This window comes from Pteropus alecto, unplaced genomic scaffold (assembly GCF_000325575.1).
Source record: "Pteropus alecto unplaced genomic scaffold, ASM32557v1 scaffold50, whole genome shotgun sequence".
In the NCBI taxonomy this organism is placed as follows: domain Eukaryota; kingdom Metazoa; phylum Chordata; class Mammalia; order Chiroptera; family Pteropodidae; genus Pteropus; species Pteropus alecto.
The window spans coordinates 18,188,520-18,213,923 of NW_006431918.1; the positions used below are offsets into that span (position 1 = coordinate 18,188,520).

The 25,404-nt window shown below is 33.4% G+C and overlaps 1 protein-coding gene and 1 pseudogene across 1 annotated transcript in view; one reads left to right on the forward strand and one right to left on the reverse strand.

Moving 5' to 3' along the window:
- Positions 1–3,936: 3,936 nt before the first annotated feature.
- ANXA10 (annexin A10) overlaps positions 3,937–25,404 on the reverse strand; it is a 60,854-nt gene continuing 39,386 nt past the window's right edge. Inside the window, exons 4-12 of the mRNA XM_006906330.3 lie at positions 23,183–23,296; positions 21,453–21,543; positions 20,382–20,461; positions 13,494–13,547; positions 13,304–13,397; positions 12,544–12,639; positions 10,382–10,440; positions 8,185–8,307; positions 3,937–6,226 (exon numbers count right to left, since the gene is read on the reverse strand). Coding sequence (XP_006906392.1) covers positions 6,158–6,226; positions 8,185–8,307; positions 10,382–10,440; positions 12,544–12,639; positions 13,304–13,397; positions 13,494–13,547; positions 20,382–20,461; positions 21,453–21,543; positions 23,183–23,296 — 780 coding nt within the window. The 3' untranslated portion in view covers positions 3,937–6,157. The remainder of the gene's footprint in view (positions 6,227–8,184; positions 8,308–10,381; positions 10,441–12,543; positions 12,640–13,303; positions 13,398–13,493; positions 13,548–20,381; positions 20,462–21,452; positions 21,544–23,182; positions 23,297–25,404) is intronic.
- LOC112475103 lies at positions 22,025–22,143 on the forward strand (annotated as a pseudogene).

Consider the following 25,404-nt stretch of genomic DNA (forward strand, 5'->3'; position numbering starts at 1 on the left):
TACATTAGTCTTTATGTCTATCCTTATGCCAGTACCACATTGTTTTGATTACTATAACTTTTGAAATAGAGAATTGTGTCTTCTAATTTTGTTCTTCGTAGTCAGTATTGTTTGGTTATTCATGGTCCTTTGCAATTTCGTATGAATTTGAGGATGATTTTTTCCGCTTCTGCAAAAAAGAATGTGAAAATTTTGATAGGAATTGCAATGAATCTATGATCACTTTGGGCAAATTGTCTTCTTAACAACATTAAGTCTTTCAGTCCATGAACATAAAATGTCTTTTCATTTCTTAGGTCTTTTTAAATTACTTTCAGCAATGTTGTAGTTTTCTATGTAAGTCTTGAACCTATTTCATTGAATTTATTCCTAGGTATTTTATTTTTTGGATGCTATTGTAATTGGATTTTTTGCTTTAATATCCTTTTCAGAGAGAACTTACGTGTGTATAGAAATACAACTGATTTTTGATTTTGTACTCTACAACTTTCCTAAATTTGTTTATTAGGTCTAAGTTATTTTGTGGATTCTTCAGGATTTTCTATACATGAGATTATATCTGTGAATAGAGAGATTTTTACTTCTTTTCCAATTTGGATGGTTTTATTTTCCTTCTCACCTAATTGCCTTGGCTAGTACTTCCAGTAAAATGTTGGATATAGAAATGGTGAAAGCAGGTATCTTTGTTTTGTTCCTGATCTTATAGGAGAAAACTTTCAGTCTTTGATCATTTTGATGTTAGCTGATAGGCTGTGAGATTTTCTGTAAATGTCTGTTATCATGTTAAGGTAGTTCTCTTAGATTCCTAGTTTGCTGTTTCTTTTTGTTTTTGTTTTTGTTTTGTTTTTTTTAATCATGAAATAACTTTTTTTCAAATGCTTATTGTGTATTAACTGAGCTGATCATGTGGTTTTTTTTCCCCCTTCATTCTATAAATATGGCTCATGATGTTGATTGACTTTCTTGCATTGAATTTTTTTTCATTCCTGGCATAAATCCTACTAAGTCATAGTACATAATCTTTTAAATATGCTGTTGGATTCGGTTTGCTGGTATTTGGTTGAGGATTTTTGCCTCTATATTCATAATGAATATTGGTCTATATTTTTGTTTTGTATTTTTGAAATATGTTAGTCTGGTTTTGGTATCAGGGTAACATAGACCTCATAGAATGAGTTAGGGAGATTGGTGTTAATTCTTCTTTAAAAGTTTGGTAGAATTCACCAGTGAAGCCAGCTCATCTGGATTTTTCTTTGTTAGGACATTTTTGATAACTAATTCAATTTCTTTACTTCTTATAAATTTTATTAAATTTTCGATTTCTTTTGAGTCAGTTTTGGTAATTTGTATATTTCTAGGAATCTGTCCATTTAACATAGATTATCTAATTTTTTGGTGTGGAGTTGCCTGTTCATAGCACTCTTATATAAATCATTTTGTTTCTATAGCATACGTAGTAATGTTCTCGTGTTCATTTCTGGTTTTATTTATTTGCATCTTCTTTTTTTTTTTTCCTTTGTCAGTCTAGCTAAACCTTTGCCAATTCTGTTGAATTTTTCTAAGATCCAATCTGTTTTATTGATTCTCTTTATGGTTTTTCTATTCTCTATTTCATTTATCACCATACAGATCTTTTTTTTTTATTTCCTTTCTTCTGCTAGCTTAAGTTTTAGATCATTCTTTTTCCGGTTCCTTGATTTAAGATTTTTTATTTTTTCAACGTGGATATTAATTGGTATAAATTTCCTACTGAGCACTGCTTTCTCTACATCCCATAAGTTTTGGTATGTTATGCATTTACTATCATTTGTTTCTAAGTATTTTCTAATTTTCCTATGATTTCTTCTTTGACCTATTGTTCGTTTGCTATTTAATTTCTATATATTTGTCAATTTTTAAAGTTTTCTTCTGTTAATGATTTATAGTTTCACTTCATTGCGGTTTGAAAAGATACTTCATATGATTTTAGTATTTTAAAGTACATTGAAACTTGTTTTGCAGCCTAACATATCATTTCTTTTGCATATGAGAAAAATATATATTCTATTGTTGGATGTAGTCACCTCAATATGTTTGTTAGGTCTAATTGGTTATCATATTGTTTAAGTCAATTTTTTTCTTATTGAGCTTCTCTCTAGATGTCCTATCCATTATCGAAAGTGGGGTATTAAAGTCTTCAATTCCTATTTTAGAATTGTCAGTTTTTCCCTTCAATTCTGTCAGTGTTTGCCTCATATATTTGGGGTTTTTTTTCTTGTTTGTTTGTTTGGGATTATATAATTGTTTTATCTTCTAGATGAATTAACCCTTTTGTAAATATATAGTGTATATTTTGTCTCCTATAACAGTTTTTGACAAAGTCTATTTTGTCCGATATTAGTATAAGCCCCCCAGCTCTCTTTTATTTACTATTTGCATGGAATATCTTTTTCATCCTTTCGCTTTCAATATCTTCATGCTTCAGAATCTAAAGTAAGTCTCTTATAGACAGTATATAGTTGGTTCATGTTTATTTTTTATCTAATCAGCCAATCTTTATTGTTTCTTTGAATAATTTTATCTATTTACATTTAAAATAATTGCGGATAAGAAATGATTTACTTTTGCCATTTTGATGTTCATTTTTGTAAGTCTTATACCTCTTATTCCCCTCAGAGATAGTTTCTGATAATTTTATCTGTCAATGGGCACATGTTTATGTTTCTTTTCATGCTTCAAAAACTTTTTTGAGGACTGTACGTTTTGAAAATTATAATGTGGTAATTCTAAAATTTTCTCCCTTCTCAAAGTTTATTGTTTTTGTTTCTAGCTGTTGTTTTGTTTAGTGACTTTTCTAAACTATTTTTATAAAGTCTGTAATCCTCATCAAATGTGATCTCTCTGAAGTCCTATTTCTTTAGTTTGTATTCAGCCGGTGTTTTGATTGAGATTTCTTTAAACACAAGCGGGGAGAGAGAGAAAGAGAGAGAGGAGAAGGAAAGAAGAGGAGGAGGATGTAAATGAAAATAATTTCTCTCATTCTTTGTAGCCTGGCTCTGTGCTGGGATAACCCTTGTAGCACTGAGTCCATTTGTAACTCTGCCTTACCCTTCACCTCCTGCTTGCACTATATCTAGGGACCAGTCAGGGGTGAAAGTTTATGGTCCTATCAGGTCTTTCTGAGCATATATCCTAAACTAGGCATGAGCATAGCTTTCTAAATTTCCCAATATATGTATTTTAGATTCTAATACATATATGTACTCTCTCCCAGATTTTTCTCACAGATTTTCATTACTCAATTGTATTGACTCAGTTGTAATTTTTGCCCTAGGCAGCTGCAAGTATTTCCTTTGTCTTACCATTTTTCCTCCCTGAGTGAGTTCTGAGGTAGGCAAAACAAAAGCAAACACCTCATTCAGTCCTTTAGCCAGCTCCCAGACAGGTTAGAACAGATAACACATTCCTTGTTAATAAGGCTAGTTCTGCTTCGCTGGAGCCAGGGATCAGGGCCACACTGGGACACAGGATGCTGTCTCTGAGACTGTCCCTAAACTGGGAGAAGGGTGGGAAAAGGGCAGATAAAGATGTCACAAAGCGTTTCTACCTTGTCTAACTTTTCTCATGATTTAAGTTCAACTTTTGGCTATTTTCCAAAATTCTGACAAAATTGATTCTGATGGTTTTTGTTTTTATTTTTATTTATGTTCTTGTGGAGGGATGAGCCCTTGGTGCTGCCTACTCCATCATTTTCAGTGACATCACTTATATTTGGCACTGTTTTTAACATATAGGAAGTACTTAACTTTAGTAATAATAATGTACTACTACATAAGAGCATTAAAAGTCATATTTTTTTAGACAAATGATTAGTGTCTCTACTACTTTAGTCGAAATAGTGCTAAAATGAGCATAGTAAGTAAAATACTGGATGCAAAGGACACAAACACTTCTGTGCAGTCTTTCCATATCTGTTTTTATTTTGTCTCTAGAAAAGCCTGCAATTCATTGATAATTTGTTATTTCTTTTACTGTAGATTGATAATACATCAAAAACAAATTTATTCTTTTAAATGTTACTTTGTCTTTTTTCTCCTCTAGATTAAATATGGGAGATGCTTTTAATTTAATCAGAGATTTTGTACTCGTTATTCAGTCCATCAGGTATAGTAAACATTTCTGCATTTGAAGATCATATAACCAGCATGGAACATTCAAATAACAACGATAATAATTTAAACACTTAATCTTTTACAGGATTTCACTAAGTGAATTATGTGATGATGAAGATGACAATGTTGTGTTAGCATTTAAACAACTAAGTGAAGCATTCAAGACCAAACTTAGGAAAAAATAGAAGACTGACAATGTTAAACTTCACGTACTGTGCCCTAGAAAACAGAGATGATCAAGAAATTTCCTGCCTCTTTGTGTTTCAGGAAATAGCTTACTACAAAGAACCACCCTTTCTTATACGACTTAGATTTGACTTGCAGGTGACCCCCTTGTTTACCTATGACAGTCCTCAACATACCCTCCAAATTCCCAGTCTTTGTCTCATAAATGATTAGCTGAACCATTTTCTCCTGCTGACCAATCTGGACAAAATGCCCACTCGCCTGACTTGACCAACTTTAGTCAAGCTGTCTCCTCCCCATGATTCTGAACTTTAATCTACCTTTAGGCTCTTCCTAAAAACTGCCTGGAGGTATCTCAGATCACCTGTCCCTGATCAACTGGCCAATATCGAATCAACTGTCCCTTATCAACCAACCTTACCACATATTCACCCCATTTTCTCACACCTGATTATTTCTAGTCTTGTTTTCTTGTCCCCATACATTAAAAATCTTTTCTGGCTAAGCTTTGAGATCCCCGAAAATCCCACAGTCGAGTGTTTTTCCTCTTGAATTAACTTCCCTTTCCCTATTGCAACAGACCTCTCCACTTACTGCAGTAGTCTTCTAGAATAAACTAAGTTGGAATCTTGAAATTGATTTCAGAAGTCTAAAATGTCTCATATTGTACCCGGTCACTGTGTGCTAAATGTTCTGTATCATTCCTCCTGTCAGATACCAGATTCTGAGTACCAGATTTTTCATTTCTCCTGAGACCAATAGAAATGTATCTCTAGGAAATTGGCTATAGGCTATTGAAAAATGTTCCATATGGAATAAAGCACTGCTATCAGCTTCACCAGTTCATCTAGATTTATTGCATATATGTCCTCACTTCCCTTGCCTGACTTCATCAATCACTTCTTCCCATGATCTAGGTTTTTGTGTTGATCCTTGCTTATGTTGGGAGCCTTCTGTAGTGGACTCATCCATCCCTATCTCTGATTTTATTCTTGGCTGTATTGTGGCATTAATCTAGGTTTTCCTCCAAACTGACCTCGGTGAATATTTTTCTTTGGCTGTTCTTAATTTACTAAATGTTGAGACACATAAAGGACCAGGCTCTACTGATGGGACAAAGGATGTGATAATTTCCAAAAGGCTTTGATGCTGATATTAAGAAGTGTAGGCAAAAGCATTGGGCAAATAGTTGGTTAGGCATCAACACACATAAAAAAAATAGCTAGAGATAAATTGCCTTTACCATAGTGGTTGTCAAAAGCATACACACACAAGCACATATGCACACATGCATGCACACACACACACATGCATATATTTTTACTTTCAAGTTTCTTGCACATCTAAGTCTGATAAGCATATGTCTGACTGCATTTTGCTGTTTTATACTTTTCTTTTAAAGTTGGCTTTAGATGTTCACTTTAGTTGTATTGCATTTGTGCAAGAGTCTTGAAAATTCTTCTGTGGGAGCACACTGTTTTTGATGGTCTCCCAAAACATGCTAAAGACAGCTATAAGCAGAGTCTCTTATTGTAGGGAGTTGATAGTTCACATTTAAATAAATTTTAGTTCAATGCAGTAATTTTTTATTAGTCCATTATACACCATTTAAAGAATTATTGGTTTAGCTAGTAAGTGAAAATTCAGTTTCATTTAAATTTGTCAATAGAGTTTTCTTTAGTTTAGAATAATTTTCAAGATAGAAGAGGAAATATTCTATAGTTTTGTTCTAATGCCACTAACAATGCAAATTTATGACAAAATCTCTATTTTGACATGTATAAAGAGGAGTACCCAGTCCTCCAAAGCCTGCCCTTGATTTAGTAGTCTTCAGCATCCCCAGCACAGATGGCAAGCAGAGCTTTCTCGTAATGCCCTGAAGCAAAATTCTGAAAAAAAAAAAAGTATTTGAAATAAAATGTCATAGTATTTCTAAAAAGAACTGTAATTCCTCTGAACTACAGTATGAAAGATTCATGGGCCATTAGCTTTTCCAAAATTATTTACTTTTTCATGTAAAGATTTAATGTGTCCTGAGAACTATTCATAGTGGAAGTTATTGAAAAATAATACCACAGTTATAGTCAATAGTATGAGGTTTTTATAAAGTTGATTGAACCCTAATGTGTATTTATAAGAAGAATAAATTGCAGTAGAAGTAAATCTTCTCTTCAACTTCAGAAAGAGGTGTCCTAATGTTATTGCTATAAATCAGTGTAATGACTAGAGGGCAAATTGGCAATATGCCTTAAAAAGTCATAAAGACATTTATGTTCATTAATGTAGTAATTTTACTTTAATAAACATAACCTAAGGAAATAGTTATCAATTACTAATGAGCACAAATATTTGTTCTAAAGAATATACACCATATTATGTATAATAGTGAAAAATTAAAAAGCAACATATAATAATGCAGGGTAGGTTATGTACTTTCTAACTTATACAATAAAAATATTTCTTTAAGTGGTAAAGCATATTAATGTTTACATATTTTTTTAAAAAGACAGAAAGCACTTATAACAAATTTTACTACTGTTTATTTGTGATAGAGTATTGAAGTAATTTTTATCTTCTTTTTATGATCTTCCATAGTTTCTGTTTTTTAAAAATAATGATAGTAATAAATAAATGAATTCTAAAAACTTTCTTTGTTAAAACTCAACTATCATATGAATGTTCTCTTATACAAAGCCATGTAATTATAATTTATTGCTTTAAATCCACATAGTAAAGTTACATTAATATGTTAATGTTAATAGATTTTTAGGTGGCTGTGATTATTTGCAGTAAATGTATTAGAATTAATTTATTCATTTATAAAATGAGTAATGACACACATTGCTCAATGAGAAATGTTTATCATCACCAAAAGTTTAGGGTTCTGAAGGTGGATGTAAGGAGAGTTTTATCAAAGACACAGAAATAAAATTTATCTTAACTGGTCCATCAACTCTTCCTCTAGAAGCTACTTCAACTATGCATGGGCTTATGAGGTATTATGGTTTTTGTGGTCCCTTGGTCTTTGGGTTATTGAGTTGCTTCTGGATCACTCTTTCAATGAACTAAAAAGCTATTTATACAATTGAAAATTTCATTGGAAAACAATGTGAGCAAGGTAACAGCATAGGTATGTGAGAAAAAGAAGATATATTTTCAGGCCCCCATGCTTGGTTAAATGCTCTGCTGGTGCCATCTTGAAATTCTTTATAATTTTCTTGTAAAAGGGATCAAACATTTTATAGGTGGTTCTATATATTCTGATGTCTTTGCTAGGTTTTATCAAACTCCGGGGTAAAGTTTAGATGTGTCAGAATAATGAAACGGGCTTGTTTACTTCTGAATCACTGTTCTTTGCCCTTCAAGGGCTAAAGGGATATATAGAATTTTACATAACTATCAAAGTTGCTGCAAATTACCATTTATGGGATTTGACTGTCTGCCCTGCCATCCATGACAATATGAAAGACAGCCACACTGATCTAAGACACCTCTTCACAATTAATGTGGTCTTCTTACAAAATGTATTTTTTTCAATGCTGATTCTACTTTAGAATCTAGCTCATAAAGCACAATTACACAAGTAGGGGATGAATGTTTGACGTTACTATGTCAATGATTTTTGCTTAAAACACATGAAGGAGGAGTAAGTTCTGTCACTGACGTGAGGGTGTTTCCTCAGCGCCGTTGATGCTCTAAAGGTTGTGTGAAGTAGATCATCCCCTTCAGAACATTTAATATTTAGATTCTAACATGAAGTTATTTAAATTAAATTTCTTGTTTCAGTTTCAAAAAGGAAAAGCTATGGGTCAAAGTAAATCATGTGTGGGAGACTTACTCTACTTACTCTGATATCATGAAATAGGGATTTTCCGTATCTCTCTTTGTATCGTTTCCTTATGGTCATCAGGTCTATTTCACTTCTGGCAATTAGGATCCTGATTAAGGTTTTGTTATGGAAACCAAAGTCCTAAAAGATACAGAAAGAGGAGAAGGGGGATGAGAAAACAGTACCTTCCAGTCGATCTGTTTAAAACAGACTCATCTCCTTTTCTACCTAGCAATTTGCTCTAGACCTGTATCCCTCAAACACTGGCCTCACCATCTGGGGAGGGCCTGTCAGATTCTCAGAGTCACCTCTGTCTTCCTTTCTCTCACTGTGTAGTACAATGAAGTATTCTACCTATTTTACTTCTTAAATACTCTGTAACCTCTATTTCCGGTGTCACTGTCTTGATGCTGGCCCTTATCGTTTCACCTTGATTCTGCCATTAGTTGCTCCTTTTCCATAAAAAGTCTTAGGGAAGGGGAATAGGAAGGGATTCTGAACTCTATTACATGAATGTTGATATGTCTTAGACAACAATTACATTTTTGTCTTATTGTCTGTTTATTATTAAAAAATTATAAAAATAAAAATTCCAGGTACTTGAAATATTTGCTGATTTAAACTCAAATATTGAAAAATACAAAAACAATTTCTGTGTACTAGCTGCAGAAAGAACACTGCTTTATGAATAAATTTCAAATTGTTTTTTCAAATGGAATAATAGTGACATCCAGTGGCCAATAAGCATAAACCATTTGATGTCTGAACATTTTAGAAGCAGACCCACTACCAAACTTTTCATTATTTGAGATGATTAAAATGAATGATCTACCCAAGTTTCCATATTTAAGTTACATATCATTCGATGAGAGCCCACTGGACAAAACACAGAGGTTTTCTTTGATTAGGAGTGGTGACCAAGATTTTACATTTAATGGCCTCATATACCAAAAGTTTGATTACTCGAATATACAATCCTCCTCTTTACCTGCAAACCAGTTGTGAGTACACACACCTTCTTTTTGCATTGCAACACACACATCAGGGATACAGCTTTTACTTATTAATAGAATAACTAGACCCTTCGCGGCATGACGAATCAGAGTAACTGTTGTGACCTTTTTCCTGCGGCCACTCACGAGGGGAGCTTTATTCCGCATGGGAGAAGGAAACGGCTGAAGGCAGACAATAGCACTGCCCAACACACTGTTTTAGATAATTTTCTAATCAAATCAACTTTTCCTGCTTGGAAAAAGAATAAAAGGGAAATGGAAGACAGTGACCATTGATCTTCCTCCTGTGTACTGAGGATGCATAGATTCTTGCATATAAATAAAAAATATTCTTTACACAGATATATAATAGAAATATTTTTGATGGTTGCATACTATTGCAGAATGCTGGCTACTTTTACAATATTTTTAAAAAATTCCTTAAGAATAAAACACTCAATTAAAATTTCTGTACTAGTGAATTGTTTTTAAAAGTTTTCAGTGAGTTTTCAAGGCTCTGATATATGTATAAAGATTTGTATCATACCTCTTTTTTTCTAAATATATTTCATGTACATTACAGATAAGGTGCGAATTGTCTTAGGCATTTAAGTGTTTGTTTCTCTAAAAATGAATGTAACAAAGGATGTAAGATAGACATTCACACTAAACTATAAAAAACATTCTGACCTGATTACAAATTTAGCTTTAGAGTTTATTGTTGTCTAGCTATCTTTTTAAAAGTATTGTTTTAAAAATAACACTTTATATTTAAAAATAGCCACTGACATTTTTTGTTTTAAAACTTCAGGAACATCGAAATTTCTTACTGAGAGTTTGTACTGTTTTGACATTTTCTGCTTGATGCCATATGTTCTGTACTTGCATAGGTATGAGGTGAGAGTATTTGGCAAGATACAAAAGAATTTGGATTTACTGGTTCCTTCAGTTGCTAAGAAACACTAAAGCACATGGGGGAGATAGGCCCCAAGGAATCATACTTCTTAGGTACCTCAGTTTGGTACAGAAAACAGAGCATTATTTTTATGTGATGAGTCTCATTTTGGTGTATACTATTTGAGCATATTTTCTGTTAAATGAATGTATTTGCATACGAGTACAAAAATGAAAATCAACATTTAAATAATGGAAGCAAAGCTAGCTCTTTGAGAGAGTAGACATGATTTCTGGAGAAATTTTTAGTATTTATGGGCCATACTTACATGGATTGCACTATGTAGCCTATAAGCAAAATAGGCTGGCTTGTCTCGAACACAGAGAACTGGAAAAAATCATAGAGAAAAGAAGAATGAGAGTGATAATATATATTTTCTTTAAAATTTGAGAAGGAAAATGCTTTTTTTTTTCTGTTATAATCCTAGAAGAGTGATACTTTGTGAGTTCTATATGAGATCCCTCATTGTACATTGTATTAAAATTTCAACATTTAGAATAGAGGTAAGACCATAAAAATAAAAAGCAACAATATTATAATGATTCATTCAGATTTTTATTAATCTCTACCTTTTGTTACTCTCTTAGTTCCTTCATATAGCCTAATGAAGAAAAATGTATCCTTCTTATCTTAAAATTAAATACGAGCTTCGTAAGACCCAGGTTATCACCACTATTATAGATTTTTATTATTGTAGGATTCAATGTGATATGGTCCCGTGAAAATGGTTCATCTTTCCAAACACTATTTTTCATCTTTTGTAGACTCATGAGTAAATCTGAGGTCTCTTAAGGAGAAATTGTATGAATCATAACAGGTCTGTCCCAGTGTTATAAGTCATCTATTAAAACTACTACATTAGAACAGCTTAGGGCCTAGTCAATAGTTGTCCTTGATGAAAGTCAGTTGATGATTATAGACATTTAATAGTGTTTATTTAAATAAGTAAATTAATGAATGAATGAATAATGTATGCAAAGCTATAATTCTAAGCAAAAATAAAATCATCATAATAGTGTTTTCTCTATAGTTCAAGTGATTATTTTAGATTGTGAGACCATGTCTTCATCTTTTACTTTATAACTGTGGACCCTGTAAGCACTCCTGAGTTGCTGCTAGAATATAAATGTCTCATATAAAAGGACAGGGACTTTTGTTGTTGCTTTTGTTATTGTTGTTGTTTTACTGTCCCATCTGCAGTACCTAAATCAATAACCAGAATAGTAAATACTCAATGTTTACTGAATGAATGAACAAATCAGTTCAATTGTTTTCTGGGATTTCTGATGTTCACTATCTCCTCTCTCATGCCCACTGCTTTGTTTGTGGCAGTGGTCTGTAGAGGAAAAAGAATAGTCTTGAGATTCAGATGACAGGGGTGCTAGTCATAACTTTGTTGCTAATTAGCTGATAGACTTTGGAGTAGTCACTGAACCTCTATGGTCTTGTTTTGATGTGATGTATAAGTATTAAAGTATTTTGAGAATTTGCCAAAATATTTGTAACTTATTGCAGAATAAATACACAGGTATTCAGATTTTATATGATTTTTTAGGAATTTCAAAGAACCCACCAAATCCTTTTTTAAATGAAATCCTAGCTTAAAACTCCTTTAGAAAATAAACTATAAAAATTCTGTTATCTCTGAGCTCCCACTCCCATGTAGGTTTGTGCCATTCTAGGAATGGAAAAGTCACGAAATTCATTTGTTCAACGAATAAGTGATTATTTGATGTGTGCCTATTACGGGGACATTTCACAATGACCCCTTATTTGCACTCCCTGCGATGTGTGCTGTCAAGTCAGAGCACAGCACAAGGTAAAGCATGGATAGTTCAATAGTAGTTTTTATGAATAGCTCCTACTGTTTTCCCATTTATAGAGGAATATGAAAGTATACCTCTCTCACAAAAGCCTGCAGAAATCACTACTAAAGTAACAACTCTGTAAATCTTTTTTTTATAGAAATCACTACTAAAGTAACAACTCGGTAAATCTTTTTTAAACCTAAAGGCAAATTTATTAGAGAAAGTGACAAAAACTCTTTTCCTCATAGAGAAAAGGAATCTATATCACTAGCATTTATCTGCTCTTTAACAAGGGAATGGAAGTCAGTATATATAAAATAAATTTTAAGGCATGAAATCCCAATTATCTGAGAGAGAGCATCTGAGAACCTGATGTTTTCTAGTAAGCAAGTTGAACCAGCTATGAGGAAAGCGTGTTAGTTCACTGAAGTTATCAGGTTGCCAGGTTAGTGCGTTGGATCAGTAGCTGATGTACTTTTCTTCAGTTGAGTTAACATCCTTTCTAAGTAGTTAAACTCAGGGGAAGCGATTCAATCAAGAGCTTACCCATGCATCTTTAGAGCCAGTCAGCATTCGTTGTGCACTAAAAGGTCAGGTGTACACCAAATAAACCATTACTTACCTATTGCAACTAGCAGCTCTTGAAAGTATCCATCATAACAGTCATTAATGGCATCTACTATGTCTTGCCCAGAAACGTTTTGGAATTCCTGGAAAACTTTAACAAATTGATACAATTCGATGGAAATTTTGTAAATATTATAAATTTAAAATACAAATATTGATTACATTGTTGTACACGGTGAAGGTAAATAAAGTATAAGGGTGGGGTTGGGTTGAAGAAGATTATCTTTAAATTTTTTATAGACTTTTGTGTGTTTTACATAAGTATAAAAAAAATTAAATAAGAGGAACAGAAAGATGTAGCAGTTGGAGACAGTCAAAGTACAGATTAATATGAGTGCACCTCTAAGACCAACAAGGCAGTTTCCCATCATCCATGATGTCGGTAATAATGATCTCACCCCATTATGGACTGATCAAGCTATGTTCTCTGTATTCTTTTCAAAGCAGCATATAACATGCCTAATTGGAAATAGCTAATATAGTTGAGTAAATTCTCCATCAAAAACAGGGATAGTTTTAAAAGGTTCAATATTTCAAGGTTACATAATTCAGTTATTAGAGAAAATAAAATTATAGGGAAACTTTATTTCTTAGTAACGTCATTAGATGAGACATGTCTGTACAAACATAATTCAAAATTAGTACCTTTGAGATAACGAGCTTTCCTCTATGTAACATTCCCCCAGCCCTATAAGTGCTTGCTTTTTATTATGTAATTAGTTAATTATCCAAAAAGAAACCTGATTAATAATTACCCAGCCACAGCTGTTGATAACTCTTGTTGCATAGGATCATTTGTAGCATGGTTTTGTGTTCCCCTGTCTTTCGCTGACAGGCTTCCCACAGGACCTAAAACGTCATACACACAGGCATTAGCGCCACAACGCCTCCAGACCAGTTTAACCAAGGTTCTTTAGAGTCATTTTGAGAGCTGGTTCTAGTTACCATTGCGTCCTGAGCAGCCATTGCAGGGTCTGTATATCCCTCCTCTCTGGTTCCCTGTAAAATAAGCACAGGTTTCCCTTTGTAACAGGTTTCCCTTTGTAACTGGTCTTAATTGACAAAAATCTGTGAACCACCAAACACACTGATAATTCCTAAGAGAGTTCGAACATTATTTAGAGTTGGATATTCCATTTATTGAATACTTTATAAAATATATTTTTAATGTGTTTATTTATCTATCTATCTATCTATCTATCTATCTATCTATCTATCTATCTATTTATTTATTTATTTATTTATTTATTTTATTTCTTCCCCCTTAATCCAGATTAGTTTGCTTTTCCAAATCCCTGTAAAGTATCTTTTCCACTATCAAAAAAAAAAAAAAAAATCTACCACCTGGCTGCGGGTGGTAGAGATGGGACTTAATATTGTTAGCGTAAAAATCTAAAGAGAAAAAAATGAGTTAATATTCAGTCTCTGACCTATAAATAGGATATTGGCAACAATAAAATAATTATAAAATCCAAATTTTGTGCAATGATCATGTTTTGTAAATTTGTTTTACTCCCATCTCTTTAGGATATGAAGAATAGACATGGCCAAATTGACCTAAGAAATGTCCATTTCAAACAGGACAAAAGGAGGGAAGGAGGGCTAGCCAAGGCAAGACACTCTGGTCCCCAAGGATTATGAAGAAAAGAGGGGAGAAAGAAGTAGGAGAGATATGTGATCAGACAGTTAATATCTAGAGGGTAGGATATATATCCACTATGGAGATATGCGCGCACACACACACTCTCTCTCTCTCTCTCTCTCTCTCTCTCTCTCTCTCTCTCTTTCTCTCTCTCTCTCTCTCTCTCTCTCTCTCTCTCTCTCTCTCTCTCTCTCTATGAATTCATATATATATATATATATATGTATATCAGTGAATTCAGTCATAAGCAAGGTTGGGCAGAGGGAAGTCCTGAATATAACTCTTTTGAGTTAATCCCAATCCCTAAGTAGCATGAATGGGCCCCAAATTTCTTATCTACTCCTGATGGAGGAACTGGCATGGTAGCTGAGAACTTGGTTGGGGAGCTTGACAGATGGAGTTGGTTTATGACCATGTCAGGAACAGTTACTGTCCCAGTAGCCAAGAACTATGAGGTGGACCACGTTGCCTGCAACTGTGAGAGAGACACAGCTAGACCTTAGGGGTATTCTTCAGCTCTAGTGAGAGCAAAGGGGAGGCTAAACCATCATGAAAGTTTACTTGGCTCTGACCAAATAGAAACAGAAAAAAGAATTATAAATTCACCAGCCATATGGCTGACAACTAACACTGAGAAATGCTCACATCCTAGACATCTATGCCTTATATGCCACATGTCCAGAGTTGCCTAGAACTGCCATTTCATAGCCAAGGTGAGCAAGGATGAAGAAAATATCTTCATGGTCTAAGGACACTATCCTCTCTTGTTGCCAAGACATCTCATACACCACACATACACACACCTCTCCACCAAGTGCCCTTTTAGAGAGAAAAAGGGAGAAGGCCAGAAATCTGACAGTTGAGTTAATGCAATAAACATATAAATGAAATTGACCCTATACTCTCATATCGACTGTTCCACATATTATATAGATTAAATTTGCCATATTAGATTAAATATTAGGGTTGTTTTCCTTTTCCTTGCTAAACAAAAGCTGGAGGCATATGAGAAATATCAATTTAATCATAGAGAAATAAACTATATTTTCTTGTGAGTAAATCTGTAGCCCTGAAAAATTGAATGCTAATCATAACACAGAAGTTGTGTATCATCTAAAGGTGGAGAGATAAGGAGAAATTGATGTAAGCCTATCAGACGCATTTATTTTGCTTCATTTTATTTCCTTAAAATATTAGGTGACTAAGAATGAGCACATGCAATTCTTGTTTTTAAAATCTGTGTACTTATATGTGTGTGTGTGTGTGTGTGTGTGTGTGTGTGTACTTTATACATGTATAAGCAAGGAATAGAAGACCACGTTTAGAGTGAACATAATTTTATTGAGTGGTAGAATTATGAGTGGTATTTGATTTTCAAATTATGGAAGTGTTGAGGTGCAGGGACCTTAGTGGTTGTATAGTTTTGCTCCTTGAAGATTAAAAATAAATAGGCTTACAGATATTAAGTAATTACTTTAACTCTGATTGTTAGAAAAAGATGATTATTTGATAGTGCTATTTGTCTCTGATATTTGGTTACTGTATGCTTAGCCAAAAGAACTCATTATTTTCCAACAATCTCCTGTAGTCACTCTTTTACAGTTTTAATTTACACAAAGCATCAAATTACTAAAAGCGATTAATATGCTATACTTTCTATGGACATGTGCCATTTATTTAATAACACAAACTTATCATAGTAATTCTTAGTCTTCACCTTATTTGACTTACCGGTAGGATTCAAAGCAATCGATCACTCTCTCCTCCTCGCTATACTTTCATCACTGGGTTTCCATCCTGCACTCTCTTTTTCTTTCTTTCTATTTCATTGATTAGTTCTTCTCAATCTTGTGCATTGGTTCCCCTTTTTACTTTTGTATCTCTTAATATTGGAAAGTTGTAGAACTCAATTTTTGATTCTGTTCCTGTCTGTATCTACAATCCTTCCCTTGTTTAAAGCCACACATGTGGCTTTAAATCATTCACATTTTCTTAGTGATTTCCAAACAAACTATATAGCTAAGTATATATGTACCCTTGCAAAGTTTGTAAGAAGTATTTAAGAATTTTTTGTAGTTCTATGTATCTGAAAATTTTTTTGAAAGATAAGATTTTGGACTTGAAATGGTGCCCATCTGTTTACTTCTTTGTGCAGTTAATTGCCAAGTGCACTTAAAGCAGACTGGTAAGTTAAAAGAATGTGAATAAGTAAGTTTGTGATTTAGCTTTTTCAACCAAGGCAGAGTCATCCTGATTTTGTTATAAAAATAGCTTAAGATAGCTTCAAAGTATGTGTACTTGATGTACATGTCAGAGAAATGGGATAAATGAGTATAGAATTTGCAAAATAAAAATGCGAAAGAAAGAAATTAAGGCAATTAAAATCTAGCTGAAAACATTTGGAGCAGGTAATTTGACTACGGGTGACCCCTGAAGGCCGTTGGCAATAACATCCCCAGAGGCCTCACTGTCCTAGGAGAATCCTGATAGCAAAGATGAGGAGTAAGCATCCAGGTGAGTAGTTTCCATTCTCTCTCTCTGTGAAAACGTTTATCAACTCCAGTGTGATTTGCACATATTGATTAATTAATCTCTAAGTGACTAATTTTTTACTATTTGACAGATAATTAGATCTCTTGTAAATCTAGTTTAATAAAAGCACACAGGAAATGTTGTGAGCCAGAGTAATGATTGGTATTAGTTTTTGAGAAGAATGTGTTCTGGCTGAGTTGTTTCCTTATTAGAAATAGCCCTGTAGGAAAATACTTTATAGATTAAATGAAAGATCGTCTCTCCCAGAAAATATGACAGTGATGTTCAACACTTTCCATTTCATGAATAGCTGCAGTCTCCAGTGCTCCAATTCCCTCAATCTATTAATTCACAAAAAGAGGTGTGTCTTAATATCCGTGATGTGAAAAAGATGAAAGCCCTGGACAGTCTTTTCTTTAATTCTGAAAGTGACCATGCAGAGGGAGGTAGAGAATGTAATTAAGACAACTGGAGAACTTTAGAATATTTGTATTGGGAGAGCATTGAGAAAAAAATGGGTTCACATACCTTAATTATAGAGTAAATCTCTAATCTGAACCACAAGAAGTTTAAATGATAAATTCAAGGACATGACACTGACTTATAACATAGCCAAGAAAAACGGATATATAAATACATACCTTGTTGTATTACAGAGAATCTATCTATCTATCTATCTATCTATCTATCTATCTATCTATCTATCTATCTATCTAATCTATTTATCATCTATCTATAAATCTAGATCGATGGTAGATGACAGGTGATAGATTAATAATAGACAGACAGGGACAGAGAGAATAATAATCCCAGTGAGAGGGTGGAAGAGATTTGGTTACCCTGCAGCACTCCTCAGTTGTCTAGTTGGAACTCCTCAGCTCTCAATTTCACAACCCTTTAGGAAGGAATTCTATTTCCTTTTAGTAAAATATTTAGACAGATTCTCTCTAAAGTGGTGTATACCACAGTGGAGAGAAGTGATGAACTTTGTCAATTCCCTGATTCACTTTATATCTTTTTCTAATCTTCTAAATTTACTGATCTAAATCTTAAATCAGGAGTTTTAAACTGAAGAGTCATTTGTGTAGAAGTCAGGAGTCAATGGGGAATCTTCAAAATATTTAAAAGTTTAAGATAATTTATACATTTTACTAAGAAGTATGAATTACATAGTATTTTTGATTTTCAAAAAGACTATTAAGGGAGATTATACTTAGATATAGCCTTTCAAAAGTTTTTTACTTCCATTTTCTATTATGAGTGAAGTAATTTATACGGAATATGTATTATTTTAAATACATAAGTTGTGTTTTTAATTTTAAGGGAAATGTAGTGTGAAATTTTGTATAATCTTTAAGTAACCCTTATTAACTTTTCTTGGCTTCTGATAAAATCTAGGTCTCTATTCACCCTCATTTTTGATATTCTATGTTGAAAGGAAAATTTTACTACATTGGAAAGCTATTTTAAAGTTAAACACACACAAACACTCAAAGTTTGACCTCTACAAATTTAATTTAAGAAGTTATACTTTATCCTGTTAAGTCATAATACAAATTAGGTAAAACCTAGTGATAAAATCAATTGTTGCGTGTTATTTAAAAATATGTGTATCTATATAGATGATACTATTAATATGAACACTCATACTTACATACTCTTCAATAATAAAGCATTATTGTTTAATTTCAGAAAAAAAAGGAACTGCAATTATGAACATGGTTGATTGTCCTATTACACCAGGAGAAAACATTGTTCATTGATTTTTCCCCCTTATGATATATTTTCTCTTATGTTTAATTTTCAGAAGTGTTTTTTTTGTTTGTTTGTTTTTTTTACCTGAAATACAAGAATGCTTGCTTTATGAAAATACACTGTGATCTTGATTCTTAGTTACTTTTAGGTGGTTTATAGCTCAACCTTTAAAAAGATACTCAGATTCTAAGAGGTTATTTGTGTATCAGTCATTGAGGTTTTATCAAATAGAAGTAGAACTGCAATGGAATCAAACAAGGTTGGAGGTAGGAACAATTAAACTGGACAGTGGAAGGACAGCGTCATTAGGTGTTTTCATATTAGCTCTTTCATCCAGTAAATGTGTAATGTTGGGCAAGCCATTGAACCTCTCTGGGCTTCAGTTTCTCCATCTCTCCAAGGAAGGCATAGAGAAAGCTGGGCTCCCTGGGAAGCTGACTGCGATGCAGATCAGCAGGCATCTTGTTTATTATGGAATGTGCTTGAGATCAACATCCGTGTGAGGGAGAGAAGCAGATTTGGCAGAAGGAGAAGAAGCTGAATTGATGGAATGCAAAGTAGTCCTAATGAAACACTTTTTTTCTCCTACTAGATGACATTTTTATGTAATAATTAAAATCGATTTCTACTTGGGTATTAAGAAAATAAAAACTCGTTTGATAATAGAATGCAGTTCGTAGATTTACAATGGGACTGTTAGCTTTCCTCCTCTATTCGGAGCAATACGTACATCAACATAAATTTCTGACTGGAAACTATTGTTTTAATTTATGTTATGTAGCATCATTAATTCATAATTAAAAACTAATGTCCCTTCTAAATTGAGAGAATGTTTTAATTAAAATTAATCTTATGACATTTACATTAGAAAATATTCAATTAATAGGCTGAGATTATTTTTAAATATTAATAATTTTTATTAAAATTTTTTTCTTATAATGACTTTAATATCTTACAAATTAAAATAAGCATATTTCTACAATTTACACAGAATCTCAAGTTGGACTGTAAGAAACCAAACTATCTACTCTCAGGTTGTTATTTTTTGATAGTCACGTAAGTGGCACTAATGTAATAGTTGGAATGATAAACCGATGTTATAACCCTAGAGATTAGAATCCTCAGAATAGGACTTAATTAATTGAGACTGGTGATATGAGCAATTTATGAACTATGCAGCCAAATCATGCAAATCCAAATCAAACCAAATCAAAACCAAACACAATAAAGCAAATTCTTGATTTTGTTTTTAAAATTTGGAATATTTAATTAAAAAGTCAGTGGATTTGCTTGGTACTCTGACACTTTTTTCAATTGAACCATTTGTAGGACTCCAATCAGTACAAATTACCACTCTGTCAATGTAGGGCAGTTAACACTTGGCTTCCTCAGTAGTGCTTTCTTTTGAATTTCTTTATTCCTAATTCTACACTGACAATGACTGGGATGCGTGCACACGCATGCACGCGCGCGCGCGCACACACACACACACACACACAGAATTAAAATCCATATTTCCTGGCAAGAGATGTAATTGTTAGTTTGTGTTCCAATCTGGCTAATATATTTATCCATTCTTTTATTAAATCATACAAAATATATGTAGAGTATGAAGTTTTTAATCACGTTAAAAACATTAAAGGAAATCACATCTCCTGTATTTGATTGGACATGTAAATCTTCTCCAGATGAGGAAGATAGCAAAAAAGAAATGGTATATTATTCATATTTGTTTGTCTCTATACCTAACTCATGTTTCTATTATACTGCCTTGAATTTAGCTAATAATATCCAGTAACTGTTATTTTACAGAATTTACTGTTCAAGTGGAGTAAACGAGTTTTCTGTCCTGGTTTTTGAAAATGAAACATATCTATTTTAGGTGGGAATTTGGTGTATCTTACCTGGACCAAGTTCACAAGAGAATCTCTGAAGTGTCCTGAGGTCTCTGAGTAAATGTCCTCCTGAAGGTTACTGCTGTATTCTAAATAAGAAAACATCCATGTTAAAGGTATGATGTATTACAGAACCACATATCAATGTGCTTTGAATAAGTAATGCTACTTCTCCAACTGCGAGTGGAAAATACAGGAAATATAATCAATCTGTGGACATTTGTCTTTTACTACCTTGTACTCAGATAAAGCCAATAAACAGTTCACCATAGAAATCTGACACCTAAGAGAACATAGGCATGAGTCTATTTTCTTTAAAAAAAATTATCTTCATTCCAAATTATCTTCATTCCAAGTCATTCCACATTTTATAATTCTCCAAATTCAGAATTATGCGTTCTATTTCCATAGACTGCTGCTCATCCCAGAGCTTTTCCCAAGAGCTTTGTCTCATTTTAATATTTTAAGTGAAGGTTCTTACGCCATTCCCTTTGGGAAAGTCTTGTTTTTGTTCAAATGCAATATAGCTGACTATCTGGAACATCTTCTTGACATTCAATATCACATTGTACATGATGGAATGGAATGTAAGGCATTATACCTTTTGAAAATGAAAATAGTTAGCCTTTCCACTTTTAAAATGTGTAACAATCTGATTTTGAGGTATATTACGAAATTTATGTGACCTGACGTCGTTACCTATATTTGTAGAACCTGCTGAAATGCACTTTGCTTTATTTTGTCTACATTCCTGGTCTCTCCTGGGTAAGAGGTATAATGCTCCCCAGACCCTTGGGCTGAACACTTGCCTATCTTAATGTAAAAGTTCACCTCATAGAAACTTGTAATTATTTTCTCAGAAAATTTGCTTAATTAATTGCCTACGAAATTGTTTCATTTTTTTACTCTAATCACCAGTTTTCTTAATGAGTTAATTGGTACTGAGTAAGTGATATTTCAAATATAAGAGTATCTTAGAAAATTCTTTAAAATACATAAACTGGATTTTTTTGTGTGTTATTTGAAAAATATGAAGTATATGTGTGTATAAAATATATGTATATATGTATATTTCCTTACGCAAATAGTAGGCTTCTTGCATCTGGAAAATTTCTCCTTTTGTTCTTGAAGCTAATATGTCAATGAGACAGTTCTCTTCAGTGCCTGCTCCCTGGAGAGAGAGAAGTAGAGAAATGTAAGGGTATTTGTACAGGGAATAATAGTGCACCTTATGTAGTATAAATGTATACAGCTTTCCTGAAATTCTGACAGGTGGCAGAGGCAAAACGAATTGTATTTGGAATCAAGATAGTCCCAATTCAGTGCTGGTGTTCCTATTTATCAGCTGTTTGATCCTGAGAAAGATATTATTACCTGAAACTGTTCTTTCATTTCGATTAAAACAGCGTAGGCATTTCTAAATAATGTGGAAAAAAGATGTTTAAACAATGCTTATGAAAATGATTTTTTTTTTTTCCTGCTAGGATATCAGTTCTGTGGAAAGCTGAAACCTGGCTCTCCTAAATTCCCAGTAATATTTCAGAGAACTCATCCTGCATCTCTTTAGATGTGAAATTTGTACCATTTGCGTAAACATTTGCACTGGGTACTTTCTAGAGTCTGTTACAGTGATTTTAAAGACAACACATCTTGTCTATAGCCATGCCACTCTGAACAAGCCTGATCCTGTCTGATCTTGGAAGCTAAGCAGGGTCAGGCCTGGTTAGTACTTGGATGGGAGACCACATATGAAGACCAGGTGCTGTAGGCATAAAAATAAAATATAAGGGATTGTAAACTGACAAAGTCCTCGCAATCTGTGAGGTCAACCAAGGGTTACCTCACATCTTTTTCTGGAACACTTCAATAATCCTTACCATTCTATGAGATATTTTATAAAATATTACCATTTCATCCAAACAGTAACCTATAACTTCTCACAGATTTTAGTCGCATAATTTTGCAAGAGATTGGAATCGACATATGCAACTTAAAAAAAGAGCGATTAGTTGAAACTCATGTGAATTCTATACAATGCCTATTCTGATCTGCAAATATATGATGATCGAAATCCAGGTTCCCTAATTTTTTTTCTCTTTTCCTCTTTCATGTCACACATTGTGGTAATTCGGTCATTGGCAGGCATCGTATTGGAAGGATTTCAACAGTTCTGCAGGTGTTTAATAACAACATTTGAAAAGATGTAAAAGGCTTTTGTCCCGCATCCCTAGCCAACAAAATTTCTAACAAATCTGTAGTCAAATTATTTCATAGAAATGACTTTCCTGTGAGGAAGAATGGTTCTAATTCTTCAGAAGTAAAATTTTGATACATTTGAGCAATACTTTTTGTAAAGGACAGATTTAAGATCGCAAAAATATCCAAATAAAAATGTCATTTGTATTTTGTCTGACTCATTATCCTATTTTTACTTAATGAGTTCAATTTTTATAAATAATTTAAAGAGGTTCACAACATAACATTTTCCCTTAATATGTGAATATATACTGAGGAGAGATAAATCTGAATAGACCCTGAAGCTTATTTACTTTTTCCTCTCGGTAGCTTAGCTGGGCCAGTGAGTCTGAGTTTGTGTAAGAAAACTGGGCTACTCCCAGCCTCTGGGCTCCAGAGCCCCCTCTTCCTAAGAGGGTCACTTGTCCTGGCCACGGCATCTCTGTTGTTTCATCTTTGCCCAGATATTCCCTCCTCCTTCCTGATTACAGGTAGCAACATCACAGGACAGTTACTTCTCTGCCAAAATATTGGCCTGTACCGGTTACAGGTGTATTTTTGCATCAGACCACTACCTTCATGGCATGCCAGAGTTCGTGAGCATCATAAGATGGTGGTGGGTACATGAGGCCAACCATAACATCTTTGAAGTGATCTGAGAGCTTCTCCTTCAGGTCACCGATCAGGTCCTATGAAGGAAAAAGTCAATACTTTTATTACCAATTTTACAAGAGAAATGGAATAATTGCAGAAAGCCTTCTAGTAAAATGTCTTTTTCTGTCATTTCACATAATAACGAGTTTGGTTTTGATTCACACATATATAGATGGATTACATGAGATGATGGACTTGAGGGTTTGAAAATGACTGAGGTAATCACATCTTTCCATGAGATGTTATATCATCTATATGGACACTCTATCAGATGAGTATGGAACGATATTCTTTCTCTAATCTCAACCCCAATCCTTTTTTGACTTCATTATAAAAATAAATAAAAACCTCAATTTCTCTAGAAACTGCAATCCTGAACTTCAAGTTGTAGAACTGGTACAAGAGTCAGTTATCTAGATGTATGGGGAAGTCTATTTTATTTCATTTCATTTTATTTTATTTTATTTATTTTATGGCAGTCTTTCTTAGCAGGAGTTTCTTGGTTATACTATTGCCAAAAATCTTGTGCAAATGATCTAAGTAATCATAGTACTTTCTTCAAATAATCATGTTAATACATTTATTTAAATATTGAAAGTTAAACACTTATAGAGAAAAACAAGCATGCTGAACTTTTGTCTTTGGAAGACAGATATAAAAGTATGAAGTTGATAATAATATTATTCTAACTTATTTTATGTGTGTAGAGTGGATATTTAAAAATATTTATGTTAAATTTATCTTTTGTAGAGTTACAAAGGTATCTGAAAGATGTTTAAAATTTATCATTTCTTGCTAAAATGTATAGAGTATATTCAGTTATTCAGTTTTACTTTACAAGACACAATATTTTAGATCTGAGGTGGTTCAATAATAGAATTCAACTGAAAGATCTTAGTAAGGCATAATAAGCTTTAATAGAATAAAAACAAAATAGTTATAATTTTTATTTTGATTAGTAGAATCTGACAGCACCTTTCCTATGCAGTGATTTTCTCTTCCAGCAAATAAAAGCATTTATCCACATGGTGGTAATTGGTAATACAGAGAATCTATTGAATTTTTGCTAGGGTCAATGCAATTCACTTAATGAGCAGTTATGTCCAGAGTTATGTCAGGTACTTGGAATATAAAAATGAAGCGTAAAATCTCTTCTTTTATGGAGCTTATGTTCTGTTTAATTCCTTCATTATTTGCCATTGACTTTTTCTGATTCCTTTGCCAAATAGTTATTAAGGTGCTATTATGAGCCAGGTACTCTTCTAGGTACTGAGGCTATAGCAATAAATGAAACAGATATGAATATAGGAGCTTGTAGAGTTTATATTCTCATGTACACAGAAGCTCAATGAATGGTTTTTGAATGACAGGTTGCAGTTACTCAACAGGTTATTTGTTTAATACTGTTTCTCAGACATGGTGGTAAGTGTGGGAGAAATACAGCACAGCTTCTCTGTTTTCAAGATCCACATTTTACAAACTCAGAGATAACATAAGTAAAAACGTGAGCTCATATAGGTTCTAAGGCTTTTAATATCATTTTTTCAAATTTTAAGATCCTAAAGTAGTAGTTCAAGAGGGTTAAAATAATTCAGATAAGAGATTAAAACGGATTTATAGGATTAGGGAAGTGTAACATATTTGGGCAAGAAAGAACAAGCAGCATTGTGACAGAAGATGGAGAAGCCATTCGTGATGGTTCATTTTATGGGTCCACGTGATTAGGCTAGGTACTCAGCTATTGGTCAAACACTATTCTAGATGTTTCTGTAAGGTGTTTTTAGATGAGATTAACATTTAAATCAGTAGATTTTGTGAATAAAGCAGATTATCCTCCATAATGTGGGTGGGCCTCATTCAGTCAGTGGAAGCTCTTAATAGAAACAGACTGACCTCTCCCCAGGAGGGCAGAATTCTGCCTGCAGACCACCTTTGGAGCTGCAATTGGGTCTGTCTCTAGCCTGCCCAAACCACACAGATTTTGAGATTGCCAGTCTATACAACACCCTGAACTAATGGTTTAAAATCTCAGACACTCACACTCTCTCTCTCTTTCTCTGTTTCTCTCTCTCTCTTCGCCCCCTCCTCTCTCCATACACACACACACACACACACACACACACACACACACACACACACACAC